The sequence below is a fragment of the Loxodonta africana genome, chromosome 7 (genome assembly GCF_030014295.1).
Source record: "Loxodonta africana isolate mLoxAfr1 chromosome 7, mLoxAfr1.hap2, whole genome shotgun sequence".
In the NCBI taxonomy this organism is placed as follows: Eukaryota; Metazoa; Chordata; class Mammalia; order Proboscidea; family Elephantidae; genus Loxodonta; species Loxodonta africana.
The window spans coordinates 38,165,805-38,190,934 of record NC_087348.1 but is presented as its reverse complement, the minus strand read 5'-3'; the positions used below and the strand labels follow the sequence as shown (position 1 = coordinate 38,190,934).

General features: G+C 50.7%; 1 protein-coding gene across 5 annotated transcripts in view; it reads left to right on the top strand.

The window, feature by feature from the left end:
- Nucleotides 1-25,130, top strand: part of TSPAN18 (tetraspanin 18) — a 220,002-nt gene that overhangs the window by 180,440 nt on the left and 14,432 nt on the right. For 3 of the 5 annotated variants that reach the window (XM_064288250.1, XM_064288249.1, XM_064288247.1), the window contains 3 exons: nt 14,166-14,248; nt 19,510-19,582; nt 21,846-22,040. In XM_064288250.1, the coding sequence (XP_064144320.1) occupies nt 19,520-19,582; nt 21,846-22,040 (258 nt within the window). In that variant the 5' untranslated portion in view covers nt 14,166-14,248; nt 19,510-19,519. The remainder of the gene's footprint in view (nt 1-14,165; nt 14,249-19,509; nt 19,583-21,845; nt 22,041-25,130) is intronic. The other 2 variants (XM_010592106.2, XM_010592105.2) reach the window with 1 other exon arrangement.

The window sequence follows — 25,130 nt, the reverse complement described above, 5'->3', positions numbered from 1 at the left end:
AGGCCTGGTGATCTACTTTCAAGGCCTGATGACAGCCTTGAAAACCCTATGGAGCAGTTCTGTCTGCACACATGGGGTCACCATGAATCAGAATCAACTCGATGGTGACCATCAACACCGACAACATCCTGCCCATCACCAGGCTATAGGATAGGCAAGGTGGGAATTTCTGTTCCCATTCTACAGATGGAGAAACTAAGACCTGGAGAAGTTGTATTACTGTTATTACCATCGTTATCATTATCATTATTGTCATCATGTTGCCAAAAGGAAGTAGAAACCTCTCCTGGAGCCCTTTAAGACCTGAGGCCTTGCTCATCCCTGAGGCTTCCTGAGGGATTCCCAGCATCTTCCGTGGCCTGTCAATCAATGATGTTTGGGTGGAATTGTGACCAGGCTTTTGGGAGGGATGAAGCCATTTCCTAGTCCCCCCCCTTTTTTTTTTCTCTGAGTTGCATGCCTGTCGCCATCTAAGCACAGCTGTTTCTCTACCCCCACCCTGACACACACCTTTCTTAATGGCCGCAAGGAGCAGCTGGAATTATTTTTGTACAGGGAGGAAAGAAAGCAGGCCTCCCGATCCTGCCTGTCCATCTAGGCAGGCCCAGACCCCAGACTCTCCCTTTGATTCATTTCCTCATAGGCTTTGCTCCAGCGAGGCAGGGCACTTTACCACGGTCTGTGTGTCATGGTTGTTTGCCCTATATAACCTGAGCTCCAAAAACCTATAGTCAGTCCTCTCATGGGAAGGGGTTGTGGCCTTCCCTAATTCGGGCCAGGTGACTAGGATCAATTCCAGTTGCCCCAAGAAGACCCTCCCTGTCTCCAATATTTATTACCAAGCAAATGTAAGGGGCGGGGGGTGGGGGGGTGGTCAGCGTGCCTGGTGGGGCTGAGGCTCAGGGCTGGGCTTGGTTTCTGCTCCCAATGACAGTCCCTTGGCTCTGGGGTGTGGGGAAGCCTGCCATGGAGCTGGGAATGCTGAGAGAAGGAGGGGGACTCCTCTCTGGTCTGCCCTCAGCGCAGGAAACCTGCTCTCTCTGGGGCAGGGGTTACCAGTCATCTCTGGGTGAGGGAGTTTCAGGGGAGCCCAGGGCCCATGGGCTCTGAGAGGCCGCCCCTCCACGCTGCATCAGGCATTATTAAGGCAGGAGGAGGCATGAGCCAGGACCAGTGGAGTCCCCACTGAACCCAGACAGGCTGACACCCATCTGAGGAAGTTAACTGCAGAGAGGAGACAGGGCAAAGTTGATGGCACATTGACAGCAGCCTGTTTAGTTGAATGAGTGGTGGAATCAGCGGTAAAATCGAAGGCAAAGCCCGTGTTGAAGCCCAGCTCAAACAGTGGCTGTGTTACCTCGGGGAAGCTCCTTAACCTCTCTGGGCCCCATTCCTCATAAAATATAATCATTGCAGTCCTGCTTGCCTCTCTGGCTGGTTGTGAGGATCAGACAAGTGCATAACAACGAAAGGGCTTTGGGGACTGCCAAGCAGTGTATTGATGGAAAGAGTTGTGTTGGGATTAATGGGTTAGATGCCAGGAAGAACTTCCCAACTTAAGGAGGAGACACCGGAATGAAGTTGTGGGCTTTGTCCTCCTTCCTGAAGAAATTTGAGAAGAGGATCAGTTTGGCTGTTGGGAAACAACTTTGACTGTTGGCAGAGACATTGGGCAAAAGACCTTCAGGTGTCCTTTCCCAACACTACAGTTAAAAGTTTTGGAAGAAAGCCCAGGGGATCTACTTCTGAAAAATCAGCCCTTGAAAACCCCATGGAGCACGATTCTATGCTGACACACATGGGGTTGTCATGAGTTGGAATTGACTCAGCAGCAACTGGCTTGGTTGGGTTTTGTAGTTAATCCTTTCAGGCAGGGAAGTGGCCAGTGGTTATATCTATGTGTGCGTGTGTCTGTGTTCCTGTGTATGTGTGCATGTCTGGGTTGGTGTTGGTCTCTTTGCGAGCCTATGTGCGTGTACCTATGCGTGTGGCTATGTCTGTGTGTCTGTGTGGGTATGTCCATGTACGTGTCTGTGCCATATCTGTATGTCTCTGTCTGTTTTGCTCGCTCAGTGTGTCTGTTTTCCTCTGTGTGTGTCTTTGTGTATATCTGTAAGTTTGTGTACGTGTATCTGTGTTTGTATGTGCATGTATCTATGTGTGTGCACAGGTGTGTCTCTATGGGTATCTGGGTTAGTATCTGTGTCTATAGTGTATACGTCTGTGAGCCTATGTCTGTATTATTGTCTGAGTAGGTTTGTGTATGTGTTTGTACGGACATGTGTGTCTGTGTATGTGTCCATGTGTCTGTATTGCTGTCTGTGTGTCCATGCCTGTGCCTCTGAGGTTGCATCTCTGGGTGTCTATGTCAGTGCCTGTACCTATAATATGTCTGTGTGCCTCTGTCTGTATTGCTGTCTGTGTGGGTTTGTGTGTGTGTGTGTGTGCGTGTGTGTCTTTGTTGTAGAACAAGATCCTGAAGCCAAACCTCGAACTGACTCATCTTTATTAGCAAGTTCTTGGAAGAAATTCTTCTCGCTGTCCTAACCAACTTGGGAGACTTGGACAAAGTGCCAGGGTGAAAAAGGATTTTAACTTTTATTTCTTATTTTATTTATTTCTTATTTATTTTCCAACTATACACACATTGGTTAAAAAAGAACTTTCTAAATTTGGGCTAAGGACAGCTTAGACAAAGAGCTCTGGAGTTAGGTTAGCTGCTAAGCCCTCAACCCAGGCTCCCCCACTTACTGACCTTGTGATCTTGGTGTCTTACGTCCTCCTTAGGGCCTCAGTTACCACATTTGTAACATGGGGGGAACAGTCCTTACTTCATGGGTCATTGTGAGGATTAAATAAATTAGAACATGTAAAGCCCTTAGCACAGTGCCTGGCCTTAGAAAGTGCTTCACACATGCCAGCATTCCTGTTATGCACAGAGATCAGGGTTTCCACCCCTGGACCTGATAAATGTCATAGAAAGACACTTTGGAGCCACACTGCCCTGGGTTCAAGTTTGCCACCCAGCAGCTGTGCAGCCTTAAGTGAGTCACTTCATCTCTCTGATCCCAGCTTCTCAGCTGTAGATTGGGAATAACAATATACCTGCTTGGTAGGATTATCACGAGGTTCAAAGGAGATCATGTAAGAATTTAGCACAGTGACTGTCGCACAGTAAGCGTCTTAGTTTCCTAGAGCTGCCAAAACAGAATACCACAAAGTGGGTGGTTTGCAAGGACAGAAATTTACAGTCTCACAGTTTTAGGAGTTCGAGTTCAGGGTTATCAGCAGGACCATGCTGTCTCTGTGGGCTCTCAGGGGAGATCCTTCCTCGTCTCTTCCAGCTTCTGGTAGTCCCAGGCGTTTCTTGGCATTCCTTGGATCGTAGTTGCATCTTCACGTGGCAGGCTTCCCCACGTCTGCGTGTTTGTCTTCTCTTTTATAAGGACAGCACTCAGATTGAATTCGGATGCACCCTGGTCTGTATGACCTCATACTAACTTAACTGGTAACAGAGTCCAAGACCCTATTTCCAAACAAGGTCATGTTCACAAGTACGGGGGTTAGGACCTCAATATATCTTTTGGAGGGTTACCATTTGATCCATAACAGCAGGCATTAAAAAAAAAAGTTTCTTTTGTCCAATTCCAAAAGAGGAATTTGCCCTGGGGCCGCCCCACCTCCACTCATGTCCCCAGTCTTGGAGTTCTGTGTCTCGTCCACAACCCCAGGTCTGTACACACTCCATTTGGCCCTGTCACATACTAAATAGAGCAACGGAAACCCTGTGGAAAATGGGCGTTCCTGGTATGGCTTGTGGAGGCCGGCTTGGTAGCCGTCCTGCCTTTCAGTCCTGCCTTTCATCGGCACTCTTCCCTGTGGGGGTGTGGGTAAGCAGCTCTGGCAGGAGTTTCTGGGGTCCCCCCCTACACTGGTTCAGGCCTGTGCCCTTTCCCTCCCTGTTCCCAGGCCCCCTTAATGCCCATGAAGCCATTAAATATTTAAATCCGAGCTGTGTGGTGGGCCAGGTTGCCCCAGCAACAGCCCAGCATATTTTGGGATGGATTATCAAATCTTTCCAAGTGTCTCCAGCCTGCTGCCCCTGGGGGTGGGAGCGGAGAATGGGGAGGGAGGGGGCTGAGCTCCTGCTCTCCTCCAGATGCAGCTGGCCTGGAGAAACCGCAGGAGGAACTGGGGAGGAGGGGCAGGGGGAGGGTAGTCTTCACCCAAGTTTGCAGAGTCTGCACTTAAACCTAGGACAGGGCCAGCTTGTTCTCCTCAGCACTAGCTTCTGCCTTGAGGGCGAGTGTCTAATAGCCCAGCCAGCGACTAGGTGTCATAGTACTTAGCAGGTATGGCTTCTGGGGTGCTGCCCCTCACCAGCTAGGCCACTGTGGGAAGCTTACTCACCCTCCCCCAGCCTCAGTTTACCCTTGGGTAACTGGAGGATCATTCACCCATTTTCAAATAATGTTGGAAAACCATTACCATAGTTTCTGGCCCACAAGAAGCTTTTTCCTTTTTTCCCAGTTGCTGTCAAGTTGATTCCAAGTCATGGCAACCCCAAGCATGTCAGAGTAGAACTTCGCTCCATAGGGTTTTTAATGACTGGTTTTTTGGAAGTAGATAGCCAGGCCTTTCTTCCAAGGTGCCCCTGGATGTACTCGAACCTCGAACCTTTCAGTTAGCAGCCAAGCACATAAACCATTTGCACATTAAGCATAGCAGTTATTATATTGACACTATCGTAATTACACTATGAGTCAGAACCAACTCGCCGGCACCTAACAACAACAATCACAATTACTGAATCCCTGCTTGGAGGGGCTGTCCAGTACCCCCTGTACCTGCTGAAGGGACACTGAGGAAGTAGGAGACAAAGGCCCAGCCACCAAAGGATTTCTAATTGGGCGGGGAAGGGCAGACAGCAGCTTTAGTTCTTAAGGGATACATCCAGTGTGCCCTAATCCCTACCCCTGCAGCCCTGGCGTGAATGTCCGGTGGCTCCTGCACAGCCCACCATCCGTGGTTCTCAGGGGCTTGGCTTTGCCTGGGCTGTGTTTTGAGACTGCCCAGGGCCTGGCAGGGGGCTCCCAGGCTGCGAGTCTTTGAGTGATGCCATCCTGTGCCAACTCTGCTTCTTGCTTTCCCGCAGGCCCCTCCCCTCTGGGCCTCAGTCTCCAGAGCTATAAAATGGGCGTGGTCTCTGAGTTACTTTCTGGCTCAACCCCCCTTTTCCAGGATTTGAATCTGAAGGCAGCCCTGAGGCCCAGCTGGGAAGGAGGGGCCAGCAAACCATAGCATTGGCCTGTCTCCCACTTCCTCTGGGAAGTGGGTCTGATGGGTTGGGCCAGTCCTACAAGTTCCTCCTGGTCTTCTTGAAGGGATTTCAGGGCTGGGGTAGACACCAAGAGGCCCAGAGCCCCACCCTCCTGGCCAGGGGAACACTTGAGCCCTTCTCAAAACACCTTCTTTCCTATATTCAATTCCCGGAAAAATAGTTACCTTTAAATGGACTTCCCACCCCCATCAAAAACCTGAGGGGAGCAGAGAAGGCTGCGCTTCCCTCCTACTCCATTCCCAGGTTCCCTCCAAAGGCAGAAGGGTTTCTGGAGGATTAAAATCTCTACCCCAGGTATCAGGAGCCTGGTGTTTGCTCTAAACACTCCAGTCACTTGGGAGCTGGCCCCAATAGGAGGCCGGTGGCATCAGAGGCCATATAGAATCGTCACCCAGCTCTGACTACAGCAGACAGAGGGGTCTGTGTGTGGTGGGGAGGAGGCTGTGAGCCAAATGCCAATGCTAGGTAATTTTAGAGAACCAACTGAGGCTGTGGCTTCTGGGAATTAGATGATGGGGCCTGAGGCAGGCGGGGTGGGGGATGGGGGAGCACGAGTGATTGGCAGACAGGTTGTTGGCTGGTGACTCGGGTTTCCTCTCAGCTTTGGGGGACGGGCATGATTTTCAGCTTACCTAGAGCCCTGGCCCCAGATAGACCTCAGGGGCCTTCTCATCCTGAGATCTTTGAACCTGGTGGTGTAGGGCTCCCAGGGGTATGAGAAAAGGAAAGACTCTTGGGTCCCCACCTTGAACCCACAGAATTGAAATCTCAGGATGGGTGTCTGGAGGTCTGAAGGTTTAACCCCTCCCCAGGGGATTTTCAAACACAATTTTCCTCCAAACTGGCCAGGCCGGACCTGGACAGGAGGTGGCCGCACTCCCCCACAATGGCCTCCCCTCTCAGGAGCTCTTGCTTCCCCACTAAGACACAGGAGCAGGCTCTTTAACTGGAATTTAGAGGTTTGACTGCCCCCCACCCTCTTTTCTGCTCCTATGGTCCCTTTGGCTCCTGCTGCAAACTTTCCACCTCTGCTGGGGATGGGGGCTGAGGAGAAGGGTGACCTTTGTCTGAGGAGAGATGGGAATTGCTGAGTGGTGGGTTGCACTGCTGAGCCACAGATGGAGTGGGGAGCACCTTTAGGGACAGACGTTATTTTTAAGGCAGGAGTTCTCATCCCGGCTTCCACAGACCCCACAGAACTCAAGGGATCAGTGAACTTAGGGGAAAAAATTAAATCTTCATTTTCATTAAAGTCGAACTGAAATTTAGCATTTTCTTCAGTTATGACAAAGGGCAACAAACCACAGTACTATTAGCAGTACTTGAGGCTTTGTCGTCAATAGATATAAACAGATATTTTCATATCACCTAAAAATTGTTGTCGATTAGTTATCAAAAGCATCACTAGCTCTTGGATTTATGAATCTGGGAGGTTCTATAGGCTACATGTTGCCCCCTTCCCTCCTGAGTGGTGGTGGTGGTTGTTAGTTGCTACAGAGTTGATTCCAACTCATGGCTACCCCTTGTGTGCAGGGTAGAACAGGACTTTCAAGCCAGTGGTCAGGTCTGTTCCAAGCGCCTCGGTGGGTTTGAACCACCAACCTTTTGTCTTGTAATAGAGCACTTAACTGTTTGTGCCACTCAAGGACTACAGCTCTTGAGCTTACTGTGTTAATAATAATAAACAAAGCATTTGCATTACTCTACTCCAAATTCCTTTTTTAAAGTTATTTTTTGATAATTGTATTTCAATATCAAAATACATGCAAAAGCTGGACAATGAATAAGGAAGACTGAAGAAGAATTGATGCCTTTGAATTATGGTGTTGACAAAGAATATTGAATACACCGTGGACTGCCAGAAAGATGAGCAAATCTGTCTTGGAAGCAGAACAGCCAGAATGCTCATTAGAAGCAAGGATGGCGAGACTTCTTCTCACATACTTTGGAATATCATCAGGAGGGACCAGTCCCTGGAGAAGGACGTCGTGCTTGGTAAAGCAGAGGGTCAGTGAAAAAGAGGAAGACCCTCAACAAGATGGATTGACACAGGGTCTACAATAATGGGCTCAAGCATAACAACGATCGTGAGGATGGTGCGGGACCAGGCAGTGCTTCGTTCTGTTATACATAGGGAATCAGAACTGACCAGTGACACCTAGCAACAGCTCCAAAATTTTTTTTTTTTATATAATTTTTCGATATAATTGGTTTCCTTTGTAATCCTGTGTATTTTATTTTATGCATTTAAAAAGAGCACATTGGTTTCACTAGACTGCCAAAGAGCGTAGGGAAAGAGTGAGCGACCCCCTTTCCAAACAGAGTCATATTTACAGGCACAGGGGTTAGGATTTCAACACATAGTTTTGGGGGAACACAGTTCAATCCGTAACACCGGATTTCCCTGCCACAACCCAGAAGGACTTCCCAGGCATTCCTTGCACTGCACCTAACCTCCCTGTGGGGTTTGAGCCCCCCAAAAGCTCTGCAAAATATGATCATTATTATTATTGTTCCCTTTGAAGGATACAGAAGCTAAGGCTCAAATGGGCTAGGAAGGTCCTGGAGTTGAAGATGGACGGAGCCAGGTTCACAACCAGGCTTTTCTGACTCTGGGACTCACTTCTTTTCGTTTGTTGGGACAGAGGCTTCCCTGGAAGGCCTGTTGTTTGTCTGACTTATCTGCTCACTTCCTCCTCACACCTACGTTTCCCCCGGTCACGGGGTTGAGGAGGCTTTCCTGGAGATCTCAGCTGAGCCTGAAGGATGAGGATGTGGAGGATGTCCACATTTCCCCACCCACCCCACTGGGCCCTTGAACCAAGTCTCTCATCCTGCTTCAGCTTCACCTTGCTATCGGGCATAGCATTGAACTTGGACTCTGCTGTCCTGAGGACAAATCCTGTTCCTGATCCACAAAGTGACCTCCACTCTTCTAGGCTTATACTCAAGTCCAAATCACCCAGTTGCCTTGCCTTCAGTGCCTGCCCTGACCACGGCAAAGTCCGTCTCCTTAAGGGGCGCAAAGCCTTGCCCCCAGAGGCCTTTGCAAACAGGCTGTCTTGGTGCAATGTCTGGTGCTAAAGGCAGAGGGATGGACCCATGGACCTCTGTCTGGGATGGGCACCTGTCAGTGGCTTACGTCCAGCCTGGGTCCATGGGGGGTGGGAAGCATGGATTGTGGTGAAGGTCACTCTGGGGAGCAGTGGGCTCAGAGTCCCCAGGTCCGCGCCTCTGAGGACAGCCAGGGTGGAGAAATGAGGAGCCCTGTTTTGCCCCAGCAATTCTTCCAACCTATCTTGTGACGTTGGCAAGTGACTTCATCCCTCTGAGCCTCCGCATCTATAAAACGGGAGTGCCCACCTCCTGGGGGTGATTGGGAGGATTCGATAAGGTGATACGTGTAAAAGTATTTTCAGAAGTCAGAAGAAATTCAGATGTTCGTCTTAGGAGGCTGGTTTGAGTAGTTTGAAGGGTGGCAGGTTGAAAATCAGAATCTTCTTGTTCCAGCCCTGCTGTGTGACTTTGGGCAAGACTCTGCCCCTCTCTGGGAACCCCAATATGAAATAAGGGAGTTGGAGTCAGCCCTCACTAAGGAAGCTTCCTTTTTTTAAGATTTTCTGATGGAAGCAGCCCCATGGAAGTTCTAGGGCAGGGCAAGGGCTGGTGTCAGGGGGCTGAGGGGCCCTGGCTCAATACAATACACAGCCCTGAGACAGGGTGCTGCAGCCTACTGTCTGACCTTCAACCTTCCCGGTTCAGTGTGTTGGGGTAAAAAAAAAAAAAAAAGGAGGCTGTAATTTAGGATCCAATTGCATCCAGAAAAGCTCTGCTCATGGTACCATTCACCCCCAAGGCCTGCCCCTCAGGAGCCTAATTAGATTGTACCCCACCCAGCTGTGCCCCTGTCTACGCATCTGCGCCATAGCCTGGCATGCCAGGATTTCGGGCCAATTGCTTGTTTACGACACTGTCTGTCTTTGGATGAGGCTCAGCAGGCACAGCCAGTGAGCAAATAAGTCTTCCCCCTCTCAGCCCCCAAGCCTGATCACATGAACCACTGCTGTTCCTACAAGCCTGGGCTCCAGCGTCCCAGTGAAGGAAAAGACTTGAACCTCAGAGTCAGGCAAGGCTGGGTATGAACCCGGCTCCATCCCTCCCCAGCCCTGCACCTTCCTAGCCCCTTTGAACTATAGTTTTCACATCCGTTAAAGGTAACAATGATAATACAGTTTTAATTGGCAGAGCTTTCTGAAGGATCAAGTGAGATCATTATAAGTAAACACCCGTAACACAATGTCTCACATTATCACTGGGGCTCAGTAAGTGTTGGCCCTTTCCCTGTCCTCACCCCACCCAGGACTCCCCAGATTCGAAGTTTCCCTCTGACCCCCTCCCACCGTAGGCACTTCATTTCCAGCTCTGCTTGGGATGCCTAGACCGTTTGGTTGATAGGGCTGTCAGCACTCCTATGAGAACACTAGGGTTACTGGTCTCCCTAGATTGTGAGTGGAGCCCCTGAGTGGAGCAAGTTAAGCACTCAACTACTAGCTGAAAGGTTATTGATTTGAAATCTACTTCCAAAAGGTCACAGCCTTGAAAACCCTATGGAGCAGTTCTACTCTGTACACATAGCTTCGCCGTGTTTTGGAATCGACTGCACGGTGACTAACAACAACAACACCCTGTGAGTGGTTGAAGGAGGGAAGCCGGCGGTCTCCCAGCCTGAGACCAAGGCCAGGCTGAGACTAGCAGATCTCGGTGAGCATGGGAAGACAGGAGCTGAATGTTCCGCGTATAAAGTACCTTCACCCACACATTTCCTTCGATCCTCACAGTGAGGTTGGGAGCTAGATCTGAGAATCCTCATCTCCCACGTGAGGAAACAGAGGTAAGGGAAGGTGAGGGGACTAGGCCAGGCCCCCCAGCTTACCTTGGGCAGCCCCAGTTGGTTGGTGCCTATGAGGCTCTGCTCTGGACCACAGTGCCCTCACCTGGCCGGGCACAGACAAGACATTTCTGGTCTACACCAGCACAGACTTATATTTGCTTCCTCCGATGGGGGCTTCTCCATGCCCCCTGTCCACCTGCCTCCTTTTCTCTGTCTCCAGAAACCATGCCCGGGGGCTGGGGGCAGTGAAAGTGGGAGTGATTTATGAACTGAACTGTTCTTCTTAATCAGAGAGCCCCTCCTGGGCCCTCTCGCTCCTGCAGATGGGGCTGAGCTGCCATCTGGGGCGACGGGAGGGGCAAGATTAATAAAGCTGTCTGGCCAGGGCAGGGGCCTACTGAGAGAACCCTGGGGCGCTGCGTGACCTTGGCCCCTCCTCTGCCCCTCTCTGGGCCTCCAGCCTCCCATCTGTCAGAGGATTGGCAGGTCTGGGTCATCTCTAAGGGTCCTTGCACAGGGGAGGATTCTAGAGGCTTCCTGGGACTCTGTGCCTGGTTTCCTGGCTCAGGGCAGAGCAGCTCTGGGTTGGGGACCTTGGTGACAAAGGTATAGAAGCTCTTCTTTACTGGGGCTACTCTCTGGTGCCATGGCCTGTGTCAGGAGCTCTGGTTTGGAATCCAACAGACTTGGGCCTCAATCATGGCCGCATCTCACTAACCATGTGAACTCAGGCCAGTTTATTTCCTTCTCTGAGCCTCAGTTTCCATATCAGTAAAATGGAGTAATAATGGAACCCACCTCACAGGTGAAAATTAAATGAGGGAATGCAGGAGAGATGCTTAGCAGAATCTGGTACAGGGTAAACGCTCAATATGATGTTATTATTAGGCTCAGCTATCACAAATCTGTAGCAGTTCATCTGAATTTGGGGCTGTTCAGGGGGAAGATATTTGTATCTCAAGACGTATCCAGGGGTCTCCCCCACACCTGCCCTCCTTTGATAACTGGTGGATGTTATGTGAGTATCCACTTATGTCCGATATGTGATGATACCAGTAATAATAATGGCCACCACCACCCCCTGGGAAAGGTGCTTTGCAGGCTTCCAGGTCTTTTCATATCCAGGGTTTCATGAATTCTTACAACCACTTTTGGCTTCAAAATTGATACTCACCTCTGACAGAGGAGAGCCTAGTATCTCCGGGAGGGTCTCCAAGGAACTTGAGAAGGCCCCACCTCCATGGCCTTCTCTGCAGGGGCCACGTGATGCGGGTGAGGTAACCCAGGCTGCTGTGTCCCAGCTTCCCCTTAGGGCAGGTTCTCCCGACCTCAGGGAAACAAAGAGGAGCCAGGCCTTGGTCTGGGGGAGTGAGGAGGACAAAGAGAGAAGAGAAAGGAGGTTTGTGGGGGAGAGGTGAGACTCAGAAGATGAATGAGCCCACTTCAGGCCTGGAGATGGCACGCAATGGGGTGGAGCATCCTGGTGAAGAGGAACCAGGCAGACTGGTCCTCAGACCACCTACTGTGCTTCCCCAGCCTCAGTGTCCAGAAGAAGGTGGCCATGACACACTCAGGACGACTGCCACCTGAGATGCTGGGAAGGGAGTGGTGACAGTGGGAACCAGAAATGGGATGGGGCAGGGGAAGAACAGGGGTAGGAGAAAACTGTGACCCCTCCCTGCTGCCATGAACCTGGGACGGGGGTTTGGGGTACAGTCTCTGGACGAACCTTGGGGCTCCCACTCCCAAGGCCACAGGGACCCCAGCTCCCAGAAAGGTGTCTGAATTCATGCCATCACTGGACAAACCTCCAGCCCAAAACTCCTTGGGCCTGGCCTAAACCCAGGGGGTTCTCCCCCACCCCACTGGAGTCCACCCTGCTGGGAATGTCCTTCCCAGTGTGGAGCAGAGGACCCTGGACTTCTCCTCACCCCTGGGGCAGGTTTTAGGGAATTCGTCACTGTACCGGTCAAATGGGGGTTGGCTTCTCTCCCCTCCCCTCTTACTCCTACCGCTGACACCCAGCCTTTCTGATTTCTCGCCTGAAGAAAGAGCTTGGAATCTCAGGAGGACCCTCAGCTTTGCCACTTGGATCTCTAAGCCTCAGGCTCCCTCAGTAAAATGGGACAGTAACGAGCTTAGCAGGGTTGCCGTGAGGATTCAGTGCAATCACACATGTGGGCAATACACTTTCTATCAAAGATAGGTTTGATTCTAAGTAGTGTGTTTGGGTTCCAGCTCCATCATTTACTAGCTGTGTCATGTTGAACAAGTTACTTCTCCTCCCTAAGACTCCGTTTTCCCATTGTGAAGTGGCGATGATGGTAAGATATCCACTTCATGGGGTTCTTGCAAGCATTTAATGAGCTCACATATGTAAGTGTATAGCCCAAAACTTGTGCATAGCAGATAGGGGGCAGGCAGATAGAGAGCCTGCCAGAAGTATTTGTTTAGCCCAGATATGGGTACCAGCTCCCCAGGCTGCATCGAGCTCTCAGGAGGGAAGCCCTTCCTCCTGCCTTTCCACCTGTCAGTCTCCACCTCTACATTCCCTCAAGGCTCACCTTCACCATCCTTTAGTCTATGAAACCTCCCCCAGTAGCCCTGGAGTTAGTCCTCCCCTCCTGGTTCCCCAGCCTTGAGTGCTTATATGTTTATCAGATGCTTGCTGCAAATCTCTTGTTATCTATTTCCTTGTCTCTTCCTACCACCACCTCCACCCAAATCTGTTTCGATCGAGTCGATTCTGACTCGTAGCAACCCCTTGTGTGTCAGAGTAGAATTGCGCTCCAGTAGAATTGGGCTTTCAACAGCTGATTTTCCAAAGTAGATTGCCAGGCCTTTGTTCCAAGGCACTGTTGAGTGAACTCCAATCTTTTGGTTGGCATCCAATTGGGCTAATGTTTTGCACCACCCAGGGACCCATGCTTATTTGTATCTTCATTCCCACATAGTAGAAGCTCAATATATATCTATTGAGCAGATGGATGGGTGGATGGGTGGGTGGGTAGGTGGATGGGTGGATGGATGGATGGATGGATGGATGGATGGATGGATGGATGGATGGATGGATGGATGGATGGATGGATGGATGGATGGGTGGGTGGGTGGGTGTGTGGGTGGGTGGGTAGGCAGATTGGTGGGTAGATCGGTGGATGGATTAATGGGTGGGTGGGTAGGAGGAATCTTCACCCACCACCCCTTCTCTCACCCGAGGAGGGGGAATCAGAATAGACCCAGAGAATCTCCCCCTCCCTCTCCACAGGAATACCCATTGCAGCCCAAGCCCCCCAGGCCTCAGATGTTTCTGGATTTGTGAAATTCCCCACGGCTGTAATAGAGCAAGAGTTGCCATGTGTACACATTTGCCTTCTAGCTCAAACCCTCAATTCCACTACTGGGAACTGACTCTCTAAGGGAACCTTCTGGCAAATCCTTATGCAAAGCTAAGGAACACTTTCCAGCAGCAGATTTCTCTCCTGGGAGTTGAGTTTTCTGGGGCACGTGTTTGATAAACCCCACTGGCACTCTTTTGGCTGAGCCATCCCTGCAAGTGCCCAGGTAGCATCCAGGTGTGTGAGCAGCCCATATCGACTGTCTCCACCCAATTCATCAGTCACATCCAGCCACGTCACTGTCAATAAAGCCCCTGCCAGGAGCTGCAAGTGTCTTAAAGAAGACGTGATTCCCACACGGCCACAATGAGGGCACCCAGGAGCTACCATCCGCGTAGAAGGTGGGCACCCCATGCAGGCCACCCCAGCCCAAGTGGCCCCAGATGCAGAGAACTTTTCATTAGGGCTAATGGGCCCCAGATTAGCAAGGCACTTAGGCTAAGTGTGTGCATCAGCAGGGTGGGTTTTCATAAACAGCTTCTTTAATGTGGCTGAACCTGAATGACGTCCTATAGTAATTGAATATTTTCTTTTATAGGACAAGCTGGGCCAATAAAAGAAATATATAGCAACCTCTCTGACTGGGAGACTCCATCTTGCTGAGGCCCAAAGAACTGCCAGGTGAAAAGCTGGCAATTCCCTCCCCCATCTCTGTGTGCCTCTGTCCTGTCCCCTGACACTGACTGCCTCCCTGTTGGAGTCTTTCTCGGTCTGCCTCTTCCTGTGTCACTTCTTGCTCTGTCTCTCTGTCTACCCTGTCTGCCTCCCCTGTCTTTCTCCATCTTTCCCTCGCTTCCTGACTTGTCTTTGTCTACTCTGATTTGCTGACTGCTCACTGTTCTCTGTATTTTCCCTTTCCCCACCATGTATTCGTTTATTCAAACATAGTTATTGAACACCTACTATGTACCAGGCACTGCTCAAGGCACTAGGAATATTGCAGTGAACAAAACAAGTCCCTACCTTTACAGAGCACACAGGCTAGTAAGGGAAGGTGTGTAGTACCGAAAGAAATAAGTAAAATACAGGATATATAGTATATCCACAGGAGGGCAGTGGCAGGTTCAGTGGTAGAATTCTCATCTCCCATGCAGGAGACCCAGCTTCCATCCCCAGCCAGTGCACCCACATGCATAGCCACTACCCATCTCTCAGTGGAGGTTTGCATGTTGCTATGATGCTGAACAGGCTTCAGCGGAGCTTCCAGACTAAGATGGACTAGGAGCGATGGCCTGATGGTCTACTTCTGAAAAATCAGCCAATGACAACTCTATGGATCGCAATGGTCCAATCACAACCAATCATGGGGATAGCACAGGACTGGGCAGCATGTCATTCTCTTGTGTGGGGGGTTGCCATGAGTCAGGGGCCGACTCAACGGCAGCCAACAACGACATGGTGTATCCAGTGGGCACCAGGGCGGATGTCAAGAGTCAGGGACCCAGTCTCAGATCCGTCACTAACTGATCTGGTAACTTGGCCAAACGCCCTTCCCCTCTCTTAGCCTAAGGTTTCTCATTTTCAACATGAGAATGACATGGTGTGACCCCGAGAGCCACAGCAGCAGATCCACAGCTCCCATGCAAGCTCACCTGCAAGGGCAGGTGGGACTGCAGCCCCTAAACAGCTCTCTCTTGCTCACTTTCCCAGTCGCTGTGTGGAGTTGAATCCACACCAAGTCAAGTTTGCCTGTATGCTGGCTCTTGCATTTCATCCCTCTGGGCCCCAAGATTTAAAGCAGTTTATCTACCAAGCCACATTGCCTTTATCAAGTCATTTATCAAGTAGATGTTAAACTTTCTCCTAATTTTTTTGTACTTCGAAGTCATAGCTGCCTCCTAGCCAAGGCTTCTGAACAACCTCAGAAATCAGCGTCCCCTCCCTGGGGTGGTTTAATTGCTCTCAAACCCAAGGCTTTTGCCTTTTGAAACAGCTTGTGGTGAGATGATTTGTAAGATGTCATTTGAAATACTGAAAATAGTTTTAGGACCCCTCTAGTCCCAGGGGACCCAGATTGAGAACCGCTGAACACAATCATCCTCCCAACTCGAAAATCCTCCACTTGAGAGCCCTTCCCCTCTCCTGACATGTAGGAAATTGTGGTTAATGTGTCCGGTGTCTGGGGGATCCGGTGAGAGAGCAACGTCATGGCTGGTCAGGAGGGAGCAAAGGAGAGGGCCAGACCCACCGTGTGTCAGGCGCTGCGAGAGGATCTCCACATATATTATATCATTTAACCCTCAGTTGCTAAAATTTCCTGAGGAGATCAGTGTTCCTGGCCCCATTTGGCAGATGTGAAAGTGAAGGCACAGAGAGGTTATGTGATTTTTTTTCCCAAGGTCATAAGGCTAGCAGGTGGTAAGCTAGAGCTGGAGCCCCGAGTCTGGCCTGACCCCACACCAGTCCTCTCCTCTCTGGTCCCTGTCAGCTCTGTGGAATGAGGAAACCCTGCTGAGTCTTTTTTCCAGCCTTTCTTCCATTGCCCCAAGGATGGCTTGTCATTTCCCTTCAGTAGAGAAGCCCCAAACCAAAAAAACCAAACCCACTACCCTCGAGTTGATTCCGACTGATAGCGACTCTGTAAGACAGAGTAGAATTGCCCCATAGGGTTGCCAAGGCTGTAAATCTTTATGGAAGCAGACTGCCACGTCTTTCTCCTGAGGAGCGGCTGGTGGGTTTGAACTGCTGAACTTTTGGTTAACAGCTGAGCACTTAACCATTGCGCCACCAGGGCTCCTTCAGAGAGCCTAGGTGCCGTTTGAACATTTTTTGTTGAGGGACAACAAAGCTGTCAGACCTCATGGCCTCAGGCTTCTCCTCAGACCCCCTCCGTAGATGCTCCTTGTACCTACTCTTCTTAGAAGTAAATTAGAAAACTATGTGGTTATGCACTTAACTTCTAGAAGGTTCTGTAGATGGGTAGAGCTATGAAAACAGGTTCCGGCAGAGAATGGAGACTCCATATGTCTGTCACTGTAGCCTGGCCAATTCAACTTGGTCCCCAGGTTCAGAAGCCCCCCTTTTTAAGGGGGCTTGGGGGGAGCAGACATTGGTCTTTTGGCTTCAACCCAGGGGACTGCTCCCCCTGGACAGTGGGAAATAAAGAGGCTCAGGAGGCTTGAAGACAGGCCTGAACCTTGGAGAAAGATGAGTGGGGCAGAGGCGTTAGCATTCATTGAAAATAATGAGTAAGAGTTGTGGCTGCAGATTAAGACAGACCTGAGCTCGAATCCAGGCTCGGGCACTTCCTTGCTGTGTGACTTTAGACAAGTGACTCTATATCTCTGAACCTCAATTCCCTTACCTGAAAAAGGGGGTGGCAACACCTATTTCCTAGAGCTTTATGAGGACTCAGTGAGGCTGCTCATATTGCCTGGCATATAGTAAGAAGTCAAGATACACTGGCCGTATTATTGTTAGCTTCATGTGCCAAGCCCGGCACTCAGTATTTTCCATGCATTATGAAGGAAGCATTAGCTTTACCCTGATTTTACAGACAAGGAAACTTGGGCTCGCACAGTGCAGGAACCTGCCCCAGTGCACCAGCTAGTTCTGGCAGAGCTGGGATGCCATCATGTGTCGGACACCAAAGCCCAGCCTGCCCTGGAGCTGGAACTCAGCCCTGCGTATTCTCCATCCATCCTCCGGCTCACGTCATCTCATTTCTCTACCTGACTCACCTAGGAGGTTGTCAGAAGGCTCTTCCCAGGGGACACGTTTCCTTTCAATGCATTTGTCTGAAGGCCCAGCACTCCGCTAGCCCAGCCCATTAGATGTAGTGTGTAATGAATGTGGTGCATAGTAAATACAGGTAGCCCGTTTATGAGCTGCCATATTTATTATGCCCTTTAATTGCCAGACAGCCAGAGCTGGCTGAAGCTGGATCCTGCTCTGGAGAGAAACTTTGCCTTGGTGGACAGGGGGAAGGGACACCAGAACTCACCTACTGCACAGCCTTGTCAACTTCTCTCAGGGCAGCCACTTCTGCCTTCCAAAAGCCCATCCAAGTCAAAGCCTGATAGAATGTCAAAAGGAACCCTCAGGTCATCGAATCCCCAGCTTCATCATTTTAGGATGAAGATATTGAGGCCAGAGAGGAAGTGACTGCCCAAGGCCACACACATGGCAGAGCAGCTCTGGAGACTGGGGGTCCAGACTCCTAGTGCAGTGCTCCTTCTGCCCTGCCTCTCTGCCTGAGCATCTGTCCTCTGGACCAGGTGGAGCCAGATGACTCAAAAAAAATCCTGGATCGTCCTTCTCCCCAACCCAATTTAAGAGAAGCCCTTGGATGCTGTCAGAGGGACAAAGTCTCTGAGCCTGGAGCCCCCAGGTCAGGTTCCTCCAAGATTTTCTCTTTGAGCAGCCTTGAGTTGTCACCAGGTAACTTGGGGCCTCCGTTTCCCCCTCCCAATAAAATAAGAAGGAGATTGTCCCAGGTGGGCTTTGAGTGCCCTCACGCCCCTGGCTCTGATGCTCCATGGCCCTGCCTACGTGTTCCCTGCTCAGTTCTGTCCTTTCAAGAAGCAATAAGCACCAGCGAGCAGCAAGGAAGAGGCGGTCCATGTAAGGAGGAAAACCCTCCAGCCCTGGGCCAGTGCCCAGATCCAAGCCCCTTCCTCACGGGCCTCCAGGTGCCCGAGCTGGGCCCTGGCCACTGCCTGGTGAGCATGGCTGGTGGACAGACACCCAGCACACTAGCAGAAACCATGGTGGTGCCACCCCTCGTGCCAGAAACCTTTCCTGGGCCACCCCCACCCTCGCCCCAAACTTCTCTCTGCTTTTCTCTCCATGGATTCCAATGCATATTTTAAAAGCTCTAGCTTGTGGTTGGCCCTGTCATCTCCGTGTAGGACAGGAGTAGAATGGGCCGGACGTGTGGGAGGCGGGCACTGCCCTGGTCCCTTCGTTCCTCATTGATATGAGGGTGCCGGCCTTGCTTTCTGGGGAGGTCACTGGATTGTGGGTTGGGGAGGGGGCACAAACTTGGCCTTACCCTCTCTGAGTTACAGTGACCCTGCTAGGCTGATGTTATAATCACGTACATACCTCGGCAAGATTAAATGAGATAATATGTGTAAAGTGCTTGACACAGTACCCAGCACGCAGCAGATGCTCCCCAACAGTGGCTGTTATTTTTTTTAATTATGTTATTTTTTTCTTGTTGTTGTTGAGGATATACACAGCAGAACATACACCAACTCAATAATTTCTCCGTGTACGATTCAGTGACATTGTTTACACTCTTCAAGTTGTACAGCCATTCTCACTTTTCTGAGTTATTCCTCCCCCATTAACATAAACTCCCTGCCCTCTAAGGTTCCTATCTAATCTTTCGAGTTGCTGTTGTCAATTTGATCTCATATAGATAGACCTTAAAAGAGCACAGTGCTCAAGGTAGACATTCTTTACTGGTTAATTAAGCTAAACTGTTGTTTGGTTTAAAGAAGACTTCTGGTGATATTTTTGGTTTAAGGTTTAAAGATAATCTCAAGACAATAGTTTTGGGGGGTTCATCCAGCCTCAATGGCTCCAGAAAATCTGGATTTCATGAAAATTTGAAATTCTGTTCTGCATTTTCAGAGGGTACTAATTAATATTAATAATAAGCCTCACAGCCACCCTTTGAGATTGGGTTTATCAACTGTATTTTGTGGAGGAGGAAAACGGATGTCAGCTATATCCTACGCCTCCCCCACGTACACACCCCAACACATACTCCCAGAACCCTTTGCACCAAACCCCATCACAGAGGTATAAACCACCTGCTGGGTGGAGCTGGCGGCTGGTCCCCCCAGGGAGTGGGGATAGGGAAGGAGGGGCAAGGATTCTTGCTGAGTGGGGCTCCCCAGCTGGGGAACTAAGGCAGCCTTGCTGTTTTGTAGGTAGAGCACCATGGAAGGCGACTGTCTGAGCTGCATGAAGTATCTGATGTTTGTTTTCAATTTCTTCATATTTGTAAGTATTCCTGTAACATGCCCCAGGGGCTCTGCTGGGTAGGCAGAACTGGCTGCCGCTTTGAACTATTCACAATGGGCTGAGTCCCGGGGGCAGGAATAGGGGGCCCAGAGCCAGGAGCAGGTCTACCTGCCTAGCCAGGATTTCGTGAAGGGAGGCCCCCCCCACAGTGCCCACCCTGCTCCCAAGAGTTCCCTCCCCGACTCCCCCAACCCTGTCAAAGGAGAGAGGTCTTACACAGACAGAACCAGGATGGCTCAGCCTCCTGGCAAAGGGGGGCTTCAACACCAGCCTCTGTCTTGGAATCTGACCCCCGATGGGGAGGAAGGGGTGAAAGAAACAATGGGGGCAATCAGAGGGCGACAAAGGAAGCCACACCCAATCTTGGCCCCTAGAGCAGATTATAGACATAGGAAACTGAAGGGACTGAGTCAGTGTAGCCTCCTGATGTCATTAGAAGTGTCTCTAGGGTTGGAAGATCTGAGTTCAAATCCAAGCTCTGTGTCTTACCAGCTGGGTGATTTGAAACAGTCACTCCACCTCCTCGAACCTTGGCATCTTCATCCCTTAAACTCCTACCTCAAGAGGTCATTTGAAAATTCAGCCAGCTTAGTTTACAAAGTGCCTGGAATGTGGTTGGCACTCAGTAGCTTAGCTCCTTCCCCACTGATTCTATACACGAGGCCCTGACCACTCAGGTGGCCAGCCCAGTGTCCACCCACCAGCATTCCTCCTGAGGTGTCTGCGCAGGCCCTGTGGCCTGTCCCAGGAGCAGAGCCCTATTCACAGAGCCCAGATCCCCACTCCACCTGGGCAGAGGAAGAGCCAACCCTGCAGGCTTTCCTGACCCAGCCTCAACCTTGACCTTAGTGCAGCCTAGACCTGACTGAATAAATGTCTCAAGGAGGAAACGCCTCCTTTTAGGGCAGGGTCCCAATGGAAGAGAGCCCTCTTTCTGGCCAAGACTGCCTCAGCCCGTCTGTCTGTGCGTCTCTCTTTCTCCATCTATTTTTTATACATTTCAGCACAGCTCCCCTCTCCTGTCCCTGCCACCCCCCTCCCATTTCCTTCCGTCTCTTTAGTCCTAAAGCACAGGGAGCCCTCTAGACTTGAGTTCTAACCCCACTGCCACAGCTTTACAAGCTGATGACCTTTGGCAAGCTGATCACTCTTCAGCTCCAGCATCCCCACCTTGAACGGGTCTGGGTCCCCGTGGGCAGCCTCAGTCCAGGCCCCGGGTTCTCCGTGAAGCTGAGCTGAACACACAGTTGTTGAATCCCAAAACCTCCAAAAGCAAGGAGGAGTAGCTTGGGTGTTCCTGGAGGTTTCTGCGACAAGACCAAGGAGAGACAGTGCACAGCTCATGGCAAAAGTGTAGACTGTGCTATTTCCATTCCTCTTTCTCTGTCCTCCACTTCTGGGTCCCTCTGGCCTCTCTGCCCCATACCTGCCCCAAACAAGCCTAAAAATAGATCTTCTTGCCCTAAGCCATCCAGCTCGTCCCCTCTACTTGCAGACCCCTTTCAGCCAAGCCAAAGCTCCAAGCCAATAGCCACCACCTGTCATGCCTCAAGCATGCCTCTAGGGGGCCTCAACTCCTCCCAGCACACAGAGAGCTTTCAAACACTTTCCCAGACCACCAGTCCCTGGGTGGTACAGTTAGCACACTTGGCTGCTCACAAGAAGGCTGGCACTTCATTGACCATCCAGAGGCACCTTGGAAGAAAAGCCTGGCAATCTATACCAGCTGCCATCAAGTCAATTCTGTCTCATGGTGACCCAATATGTGTCAGAGTAGGACTGCATTCCACAAGATTTTCAAAGACTGATTTTTCAGAAATAGATCGCTGGGCCCATTTCAGCCATGCTCTGTGCCACAATCTTGCTGTGTGACCTTTGGCAAGTTGTTTGCCCTCACTGGGGCTCAGTGTGGAACAAGAAGGTTGGACTAGATGGCTTCTTAATCCCACAGCTCTGACATTTACAGTGAACATAAAAGTGGCAAATGAACTCTACGTCGTCCTCAGCAGTCCAGGGTTAGAGACTGGATTGAGACAATGCATGCTACACTTAAAAGTCAGAGTAATAAGAAAAATTCAAGGCAATTAAATACACTGCTGGGACATGGATTCATGCTGTAATTGGAATTTTTGCCCAGCTCACTGGGCACCCTGGATGAGGGGCAGTGGTGTGTTGTTTGGGGCTGTCTAACCTCATGTCTGCCTGTTTTTTTCTCCTCCCTCCGACTGGCGCCTGGGAGCAGCTGGGCGGGGCCTGCCTGCTGGGCATCGGCATCTGGGTCATGGTGGACCCCACGGGCTTCCGGGAGATCGTGGCCACCAACCCCCTGCTCACCACAGGTGCCTACATCCTCCTGGCCATGGGGGGCCTGCTTTTTCTGCTCGGCTTTCTGGGCTGCTGCGGGGCCATCCGCGAGAACAAGTGTCTGCTGCTGTTTGTGAGTACAGGTGCCCCGGAGTGGGAGGGGGTGGCTGCTGACTTCCAGGCCCTGCCTGGCTTCCATTCAGAAACCAACTCGTCAACTTGTCATCTGGGACTATCAATATCATAAGAGACTGTGAGATCGGCTTGTCCATTCCCACTCAGCAGTCAATGGTCTGAAGCCCAGAGAGGTTCAGTGACTTGCCCAGAGTCCCACAGGGACTTAGTGGCAGAAACGGGGTAGAACAAAGATCCCCAAGCATTTTGGCTAGTGTCCCCTGTACTGCCACAAGCTGATCCTCACCATGCCTTTGGGGGTACTGGTTTCTTAAAGCAGCACTCCTTCCTTTCTCCCACTAGACTTTATTACTTTCCTCAAGTCAAACGAGTACCCTTGACTGAATGAATGCCTAGTAAGTGTCTGGAAACCCTGGTGACATAGTGGTTAAGTGCTACAGCTGCTAACCAAAGGGTCGGCAGTTCAAATCCGTCAGGCGCTCCTTGGAAACTCTATGGGGAAGTTCTACCCTGTCCTATAGGCTCTCTATGAGTCGGAATCGACTCGACGGCACTGGGTTGGGTTGTGTTGTAGTATGTGTCTAGACTCCAGGGAACTCACACTGAGGACTGAAACAAGACCGCTGTCCTCCAGGAGTAAGAAACTCACCAACCTTGTCCATTTGCATTTTCGGCCCCAGCTTCTGGAGCCTTTTAGTGTGGGGCCTATGCCTGCAATTTGGGTGAGCTGCCACTAGGTGGCACTAGAGTGATCTTACCCTCCAGATCTGAACCACCAGCCAGGCAGGGTCAACTGAGAACATTGACCATGATGGCTTTTAAGAACTCTGATATATAACTCCCTAGAAAATAGCTAAGATAATTAGCTGTTGGATAAATCTCTTCACCTCTTGGACTTCCAATTCTAAAATAGAGACAACATGATCTGTTAAGTTTCTTTATTCATTAAATAATGGTTCTGGAATGCCTGTTACGGAGCACAGAGTTCACTAGTGGCTGAAGATGCATCAGGCAGCAGCAGGTCTGGGTTTGAGTGTGTCCTGCTCTGTCCCCTAACTGTGTGGCTCTAATTTCTTTACCTCTCTGAGCTTTCATGTCTTCACCGTTGTTAAGCAAAGAAGCTGAAAAGCTCAGCTCTAGGTTGGAGTCAAACTAAGAGAGTATTGACGAGACGGGCAGTGGTATCTCTTCTGGTTTCTCATGGGCTGCGATCCTTTGGGCCTTCGCCTACTTTCCTGGCTTTGGTGGATGTTTCCCCCCTCCCCTTTTTTTTTTAAGAGGTTCTGTGGGCGCCCAGGGCTAGAAGAACTTCTGAGTTGAGATGCTACAAGGTAAGTTAAAAACAACCCAGCTTAGAGAATGTGCATGTGGGTGGGTCAGTTAGCAGGTGCTCTTCATGGATGGGTGGGGGCCAGGAGTTAAATGATAGGGAGACTGGGGACAGTTAGCTGGAGAAGACTTATTTGCAAGGCTTCTTTGCAGTCCTGGAGATGAGCCAGCACTCAGTAGCACTGAGAGGCAGAGTCCTGGCACAGTGCCCTCTCCCCGGATCAGAACAGTGTACCACCCCCATAGTGCCACAGTGCACAGTGAGATGGCCCACATCCCAGAGGAGACGTGGAATCTGCTGGGAGATGTGTGATACAGGAGCCTTGGGTCAGTTGTCCTTAACGCAGTGTAAAGCAAACACCGCAACTTTTCATTTGGAGAGAAACAAAGAAAATCTGTGAGCGCCCCCTGGTGGCAAGTGCTGTACGATAGCCGACTGTGCTCCCAGCGTGGAACCGTTGTGGCTTGTGGAGCCCAAAGGGACCTTATAAAGGGATAGGATATGAGTCCCAGGACACCCCAAAACTCCCTTTGCCCCTGCGCACCTCATTCTCCACCCCGCCACTCCCTGGGCTCATTTATTGCTAATGGGCTCATGTCAAAGCCAAGACAGGAAGCCAGGTGGCACTCTTGGCTGAGAGCATGCTGTGGGCCAGCCTCTCCTTGCCTCTCAAACCTCTTAAGTCTCCTGGAGCTAAGTGGCTCCCTGTAAACACTGTCAGCTGGAGAAATACAGCCTCTCTTCCCAGCACTCACGGAGGAGAAGACCGAGACCCAGGGAGAGGAAGAGATTTGCCCAAAGTCACCCTTGAGAGAATCATGTTCTAGCCGCAAGACTGGGGTCCTTTTCTTCTAACTGTATATTGTACCCCCTTCCCACCCTCTTTTCTGGAGCCTTCCTTCTCCCTCTTGCTCCCTCTTCAGTCTGATTATCTCTATGTCACTCCCTTTCCTCTCTTCCCTGTCTCTCTCTCTCACCATCTATCTCTGCCTTTCTCTTGATTTCTTTGTTTTTATTCCTACCCCTTTTCCCTTTCTCTTCCTTAACTCTCCTTGCCCCTGACTCTCTCTCTCTCTTTACTTCCCATCTTCTCTTTCCTCCTCTCCTCTTCCTTTCCCTCTGCTCCTCTCCCCGTCTCTCCCCTTCCCTCCTCTCCTTTTCCCCCATTTCCTTTTCTCTCCTCTCACCTCCTCTCCCCTCTTCTGCCCTCCCCTCCCATCATCTCCTCTCCTCTCCTCTCTTCTGCCTTCCCTCTCCTCCTCTCCCCTCTCCTTCTCTGTCCTCTTCACATCTCCTCTCCCCTCTCCTCCCCTCCCCTCCCTTCTCTGCCTCACCCCTCCTGTCCCCTCTCCTCCCCTCCCCTCCCCTCCTTTCCTCTTACCTCTTCTCCCCTCCCCTCCCCTCCCCTCCTCTCCTCTCCCCTCCTTTCTTTTCCCGTTTCCTCTCTCCTACCTTTCTCTGGGACCCAGAGCATGCAAGATGATCTGCTTGAGGTCACAGTGCACGTCAGTCAGGGGACACTTGGACTCAGGGCTGGTCCGGGGTCTCCTAACCTGGAATGGACTCAAGTTAGCCAAAATTCATCTAACTTTATATACAAAATGTTACATGTTATGTGAGGGTGTGTGTACACTTGTGTGTGTGTGTGCATGCGTTTGCACACGTGCTTCTGGGGAGAGACACCAGAGCTTCTGAAAGGTTTTCAAAAAGATTCCTGACCTAAAAAATAAGAAGAATCACTTCTCTCTTCTAACCTGG